Genomic DNA, 7,927 nt, shown 5'->3' with positions numbered 1-7,927 from the left:
TCCCACTACAAGGACTGCTGTGCAGTGATTTCCCTGTGCATGCATCTGCAGCTTCCTGCCACTCATACTTGCCCCCTCCTGTGACTTCCTCCCGGCTACCTTCCTGTGATCACAGTCCAGGGGCGATGATCGGTTCAGCGGCCAGGTTGGTCCATGACCGGGATGTAGCCAATGGCTACGGCACCAATGAGAAGGCTCTGAAATACCTCAACCAGGACTACGAAGCACTGAGGAACGAATGCCTCCAGTCTGGGACTTTGTTTAAGGACCCCTCTTTTCCAGCCATCCACTCTTCACTGGGGTTCAACGAACTGGGACCAAACTCCCCCAAAGTGCAGGGGCTGGTGTGGATGAGACCCACGGTAAGTCACCAACCTCAGGGGACTGGAGTGCATGCTGTATGACAGTTGTAGAGTCTGGGACTACTAGTTGTGGAACTACAAGTCCCAGCATCTCCTGCCTAGGTTCCTCGGTTGTTGCTGTGGTACTGAAATCCATCAAGGTTTTAAAGATGGGGATGCTTTTTGCCAATGTATTTTTGTAGGTACTTGTTTCGAGGCTTTCATCCTCATCCTCACCACTTAGCAAATCACACATGTGGAAGATGTGCAGGTTGGGAGTCAATAGTTCAATCCAGGTCAATATCTCACTGCAGATTTTCTGTGGTCAGATGGAAAAAGTGCAACAGATTGGCCCAGGTGGAGATTACTCCATCCACACAGTTAAGTGTAGATGGAGGAATCTGTTGCACCTTTTCCACCTGACCACAGAAAATCTGCAGATAATTGTAAGGTGTATGGGCACCTTTAGACATGGAGGCAGGATGATGGCCTTGGAACTTGTACCTTTTACAAATCATGAGTTTTGTGTTCCATTATTCTGTGATGACAGGTTCCCTATAGAAAGGTCGGGGGTTTCCTAACACTGCATCCCAGTTCATTTGCAACTGCTGCAGGACTATAAGACCCAGAATGCCTGTTAGCCATGTGACTACTAGCCCCAGAATGTCTGGACAGTCTGCAACTACTGTGAATGATTAATGTTGGTCATGTATGGCAGTTTATTCTAATTTTTTACCACTCTCATCCCACACATGAGATTGAAATAAAAGGATCAAGGCAACCTACCACCAACAGTTATTATATGTATAGCTAAATGGCAGGAATAGTGACTTGCATTGATCCGTTCAAGTTGTATTGCAGAAATGTCATGTGACTAATCATTTGCTTTCTGTGTTTAGAAGATAAATTGTGTGTTTTTAAAAAAATAAAAAAAAATGTATTCTTTTCATTTTCTCAGACGATGGAAATTATTATTATTATTATGATACAGGATTTATATAGCGCCAACAGTTTTCTCAGCTCTTTACAATATAAGGAAATTCCAGAAAACAGTAAGTCCCTCTGCACTCCCTGAAGCGTTCCCGGTCCTAGTAACAATCGTGGTGCTCGATGTGACGATCACGGATGGCGCCGTGCGCAGCAGTCAATGGAGGATAGAAATCACCAGCAAATTAAGTTAAAAAAATAACGTCCATTTATATGGACAAAACGTCACACATATCGCATAATCCAACGTTGGATTGCAAGGCAATCCAATCTTCTCTCCTCTCTGAATGGATCGTTGTACTCAACTGTTTTGTGTTTTGCTTTTTTAATTGTCTTTTTTCCTTTCTTCTGTATAACTTTCATTTTTTCCCCCTGCATTTATTTTTTACGGACTCAGAAACATTTTGCTATTGCCAGGAAAGTCTGGGAGGCGGCAGCGTGGTTTGGGCTGATAATCGGCCTCTCTGAATGTTTTTTTTTATACACAGTGAGTCACTCTTCTCAACAGAAACTTGTTGGCAAAATACACCAGAGGAGTGAATTTGTGGAGGAATGCTGAAGGATGATTTTAATCATGGTTTTCTATTATATAGTTTTATCTGTAAAATATACGATTGGGGTTATCTTACCTCCCAGCTTTCTGAGATGAGAAAGAGGGATACCATATAAGACAATACATCAGGGACATGCGGTCAGGGGAGGCAGAGCCTCTGTAGCTGACGGCTTTTTCTCCATTCAGATCAGCTCCTATCAGGTTACACAGCAGGGAAATACTCGCCGCTGTGTAACGTGTTAAATACAGGCAGCGCTGCATCCGGCTTTTGACAGGTAGTTAGGTTACACAGCAGCGGGCTTCTCCACTGCTTGTGTAACCTAACTAGTGAGACAAGAGCTGTCACAGCCTCTACTCTGTGTTAGAGGCACGAGCTCTGTGGATGGCTTGGACCAATGGCAAAGCGCCATTGGTCCAAGCTGTCCAATCAAAAAAAGAAAAGAAAAAAAAAACACTGATGCCTCAACAGTGACGACCAAGTGAGGGACAGGTAGGCTCCTCCTCCCTCCCTCACACTAGCTTGGGGGTCGGGTTGGGGGCGGAATTTTGGCAGGCGGGGCTTTGGGCGTGCTAGGGGCGAGGCTGGGGAATGCCTCACCCGGAACCAACGGTACCGCACGTCACTGCAATACATATAAGCATAAGACACACACCCCTGCCACGCCTCCAGTGACGCAGACCGCAAAGAATTAATGTGCAATAACTGGTTAAACCCACAAGTGCTTCTTTTCTACTACTACTTCTTTATCCTGGCCCTTTTAAATAATTTTAAAAATCACATATCAAAGCAATAAAAAAAAAATGAAAGTCCCCCGCCCCCACACGCACACACAAACATGCGTCAAGCCCGCCTATATGCGAAAACGCCGATTACATCCATTGCGCCGCACATGTTACATATCGCCGCGAACGTCGGAATGAGAGCAATAATTCTAGGGTCATCAATCACTGATAACACTAAACCGATGAGCGGTAAAAGCTTTTAAAGCGTCGGCTATTATGGTCAATTTTGAGTATGGTAGTTTTTTGCGATTTAACGGGTGCGTGCAATTTTAAAGCTTGACATGTTTAGTGTCTATTTACCCGACGTGACCCCGTCTTTTATATTTTACCAAAAAATTGGGTAATAATAAATGTTTTATAACATAACATAGGGAGAACAGGTTTTTTTTTCAAAATTGTCGGTACTTTTTTTTATTATACAGTAAAAAAACAAACCTGTAGTGGTGATTAAATACCACCAAAATAAAGCTCTATCTGTCCCCAAAAAATGGTATAAAATTCATTTCAGTACAGCGTTGCATGACGGAATAAATGTCAGTCAAAGTACTGCAGCGCTGGATACTGAAAAATGGCCGGGTCAGGAAGGGGGTATAAACACCCCGGTCAGCAAGTGGTTGAAGTGTATCCAAACCCAAAGCAAAAATACCAGCTTACCAGTCCACAAATGAGGTGGCTGCGTTAGTTTTCTTTTTCTTTTTTTTTTAACCTGGGGATCCTGCAAACAACACACTTCCATGTCTATTTTTTTTTGCTCCATTGTATTTACCATATAATCACTGGGCCACCATACTAAACGATTCTAAGTGCCAGAAATACTTAACCAAACCCATGGCCACATGATGCGCTGGTTCCCGAGTCTTTCATCTTCTTTCTTGTAGAGGAGGAGGGTCCTTCTTCCTGTGACCACATCACTTCTTGACTGATGTGGGTACATCCTATTAACTGTCCAGTGGTGTCCATGATTCTTTTAAGTACTTCAGGGGACCGGTGTACTGTGGTGGGACATGGGCATAGACTATGGTGTGAAACATGAACAACGGACTTAGGTAAGTATAAGAGCTTATAAGTCTATTTATTTAAAAAAAAATGCTGAATAAGTCATGAGTAAAGTTGAGTGAGGTATGGGCAGGAGAAATGCAGACATGTGCTGTCTGCATTTAACTGTCAGGGAACTTGGAAAGCAGGCATACAGTAGGGCTGCAACAACTAATCGACATAATCGATTATAATCGATTATTGAAAAAGTTGTCAACTTTTTCAATAATCGATTAATCGGCTTCCGATCAGTTGGCCCTGTTCACGGCTCCACACATGCTGCGCGGCGCAACTCCTCCCCAACTCACCGCTGCCAGACCCGCCCGCCCGCATCCACGCTCTACACGCCGCACCTCCTTCCCACCTCACACTCACCACCCGCCCAAATCCACGATCGGCACAGGGACGCGGGGAGATGTAGTAAGGAGGAGCAGCTGATAGCCGCAGCTTTAATCAAACGTAATAATCGGCTAACTAATCGATTTTGAAAATAATCGTTAGCTGCAGCTCTAGCATACAGTATGTAGAATTCCCGGCTATTACATAAAAAGTTAGCCAGTTCTTGTGGTCATGAGTCAAGGCCCAACGCCCATGAGCCACCTGACTGTCAATCTGCCCATCAGTCATAACTATGATGGATGGCTTCAATGACCAATAGTATGAGGGTTGGTGCAGACCTGGGCGATCCTGTGTACTTGCACACAGCGATTTCAATAGGGTTACATCCGTGTGGCAATCGGTGGAAAAAGGTACATGTACCTTTTTTTTGCGACATGCAGCTTATTTAGCCGCAATGGTGTTCGATGCACCTGGTGCGATTAGGGTGCCATTAGAAAAGAATGGCACCACCAGCGCGATCAGCGGTGGCCTGCGACTCTGTGAACGCATGGAAATCCACAAGGTTTCGTGCACGTCTGCCGCGCAGTCACGGATTGCGCACGTGTCAACCTGCCCTGAATAGTACGGAGTTTGGAGGAACAGACATGGTTACTTGCCCCATAAGAGGTGGCTGACATTTACATATTTTCGGGAACCCCCAGAGGACTCTACAGGGTATGTGCGTTGGTGCATGCTTTTCATGTCTGGTGGCAGGTCTGGTACATCTACTGTAGTAATAAGTTAATGGAAGGAGAGTTGGGGAAATAGAGACTGTTCTTGGTAAACTAATGTACACATTAGAGTGCTATGTAAGTATTATGTTTAGGGTTTATTCCTCTATTGTGTCCAAATACTGTTTTCGTGTATCTAAGGCAGCACTCCAGGTTTAGGATTGCCGCACATTTAGTTCTGAACCAGTTTGTATAATCTCTGTGCTTTAATTTCAAACCAGACACTCCTGGATCTATTGCAGTCCCATTTGGACAGTAGGCTCCTGCTCTCTGTATTAGAAGCCCTGACAGTCGCTCCTTTGTGAATAAAGCCTGCACGTAGTATCTGCAATCTTCACTCATGCATACATTGTAATAATATTGTTTGGTTTTGTAGATCAAAGACTTTATACACGATTCTTTGCTTTGCAACCAATCACAAGGTAGGCTGTATCCTAGATTTGTTTAGAGGCAACATTTTCTTGTAGGACCTTTTAAAGAGGACCTATGACTATGACAGTTACAAGGCTTCCATCCTGCTCTGGGTGCCACCGTTACCTCAATTGTGGTAGCAGTGCTAGTTCTGGTGTTGAAGCCACCAGCGCTGCCCCATGCCTGACCACCACAAGAAATCTGACTGCCAGGGGTACACAGCCTTTAACTTCAATGACCTCCATTACTGATAATAACCCTGCAGAGCTTCCAGGGTTTTGGCAATACTGACATTAATTGCCCTCACTGTTAGCTCTATGTTATGAATAAATGTGGGAAGTGCAATCTCACTGATGCCTGCTGACTCTGCATTTTCCCAGGGACAGAGTTAATTATGGAGGAATACATTAGCTAAAGGAATAAGGTAAAAAGCCGCATTGGCACACGTCCACATACACGGCAGGAAGCTTGTGGATTGATTTTCTTTATTTCTATATATTTTTAGATTGTTTGTCAGGCTAAAGATGAGCGCCCTGTCATTCACATGTGGGGGAAGGGGAAGTCTTCTATAATGCAGGCAGCCGTGGACAATCCTTGGTGTATGGATGCTATGTAAATTGTTATACCTTCCAAGAGGTCAAGAACCTTTTACCAGACCATCCATTTTAACAAAAATCTTCCCATAAGATGGTATGCGTATATAACCTATTTCATGCATGGTATTTATTTACCAATCATACCGTCCCTTGTGTAGACAGCCAAAAGCCCTGAGACTGCTTCTGGGTGCCACCATCTTGGATGTGATGTCAGTTGCCCCAGCAGACTAAGAGCTGTTACTCTATAGTATTCACCATTGCTTCTCGCCGGAGCTACATAAAAGAATATGTAGGGAGGTGAGGGGAGGGATGGAGAAGTTGGGCTAGCACAGACAGTAATTAGACACTCCCAGAAGAGGAGAGGGCTATGACATACAAGGAAGAAGGAAGCTGTGCTAGGGAATTGACTCTTCCTGAAGTAGTCAAATTTTCTAGTTAATAGTAGTTGTCAAGTTAAAAGGCACTTTGTAAGTGGGGGGGAAAAAAAGAATTAATGGAAAGAAAAACACTGCAAGTAAGCACTCGTTTTTTTGGATGCTTTAACCAGGATTTTTTTTAATTTGGTGACAGGGCCTCTTTAACAATTATCTCAGTCTTTGTGTGGGTTTCCTTTGGGTATTCCTGCTTCCTGTTGCAGTCCAAATACACATCAGCATGCCATGCTGAATTTCGTCTGATTCCCGAATCAGCTAAACTTCGAATCATGGAAGTTTTAACAGACCCGCAATGTTTTTTTTACCGCAGTGTGCCACAATGCACATGTCGTTTACATGGGTGCATTGTGGTTAGGAATGAGCTCAGGTTTGGACTGAACCCAGTCCAAACCTAAGCTCATCCCAACCCAGAAGCTACATGGTCCTCCCACCCAATCATCTGCAGGTCGGGCATTCCACACCCAATTATCTGCAGAACAGGGCATTCCCCACCCAATCATCTGCGGGTTGGTAGGTCATTCCACACCTAATCGTCTGCGGGTCATGGCATTCCACACCCAATCGTCTGCGGTTTGGGGCATTCCACACCCAATTGTCTGCAAGTTGAGGCATTCCCCGCCTAATCAGCTGCGGGTCAAGACATTCCCGCCGCACCAGTTGAGCACAAACAAAGGGGCGGGATGCTTGTGCTGATGTCATTGACCTTATATGGCCACATAGCCATATTAGGTAAATGTAATTTACCTGATATAGCCATGTAGCCATATAAGGTCAATGGCATCGCTGCACCCCACTCCTTTGCTTACGTCAAGTTGTGGACGGATAGTACCGATGTTTGTATTGTGGTACATTTTAGTGCACATTTCTGCAACACGCTGATCTGGATAGAGCTTAAATCGCTCCATAATATGATGGGGCTATAAAAACATTGGAAGCAAATCAAATCCATCATTTATTCATGGGAAGGACCCTGGAGGAATTTCCCTTTGTAGTATTAGGTTTTACCTAACAATTCATACAATTTTTATCCAGTCAAATTCTAATGTCTGACCTGACGTAAGGTTTTTTGTTTTTTTTGTCCACAGAGGGATTGGTTGGGTTTTTGAAATTTCGTAGTAGGTTATATTACTTTTAGAGGTTAGTCTGAATATGGATAGTGCTTGTTAACAGAATGTCCTGCTTGCCTTCTAGGAGCTGTGTTCCAGTCCCCAGTTCATCTCCGGAGGAGCAACTCGGACAGACATATGTCAAGGAGCCCTAGGTAAGATGAGGACTACCTCGTTGCTTATAGCATTGGCCGTCCCACTGCCATGATCATTACCAACATACGGTTTCTTTTTGTATATTGGAAGCACTACCAAACCAGCCAAAAACTAAAAAAAATCCTGTTGCATTTTCTATAATGAAAAATAAACCAAGGACCCTCATGCCCAATCTGCAGCCCAGGGGACACAAGCAGTACTTTGACTATTTAGCTGCCCATGCACTTGTAGATTTTCGTACAAATGCTCATAAGAAAAACGGTCGAAGACAATTGTCCATTTGACCCAATTAGCTATTAGGAAATTGGATGAATGTTCAGAAAACAATTTTTTTCAAATGAAGCTCTACATTCCCGCCACTAGATGGAGCCAAGGAGCATAGGAAATCCTAAACTCCATGCCTCCATCTAGTGGCA

At 44.1% G+C, this 7,927-nt stretch overlaps 1 protein-coding gene across 2 annotated transcripts in view; it reads left to right on the top strand.

The window, feature by feature from the left end:
• Positions 1 to 7,927, top strand: part of CAPN2 (calpain 2) — a 56,086-nt gene continuing 48,159 nt past the window's right edge. For both annotated transcript variants that reach the window (XM_018556522.1, XM_018556521.1), the window contains exons 1-2: positions 1 to 362; positions 7,441 to 7,510. In XM_018556522.1, coding sequence (XP_018412024.1) covers positions 126 to 362; positions 7,441 to 7,510 — 307 coding nt within the window. In that variant the 5' untranslated portion in view covers positions 1 to 125. The remainder of the gene's footprint in view (positions 363 to 7,440; positions 7,511 to 7,927) is intronic.

Source organism: Nanorana parkeri, unplaced genomic scaffold (assembly GCF_000935625.1).
Source record: "Nanorana parkeri isolate BGI_ZX_2015 unplaced genomic scaffold, ASM93562v1 scaffold240, whole genome shotgun sequence".
Classification (NCBI taxonomy): Eukaryota; Metazoa; Chordata; class Amphibia; order Anura; family Dicroglossidae; genus Nanorana; species Nanorana parkeri.
The sequence above is the reverse complement of the archived record's forward strand: the minus strand, read 5'-3'. Positions and strand labels throughout refer to the sequence as shown.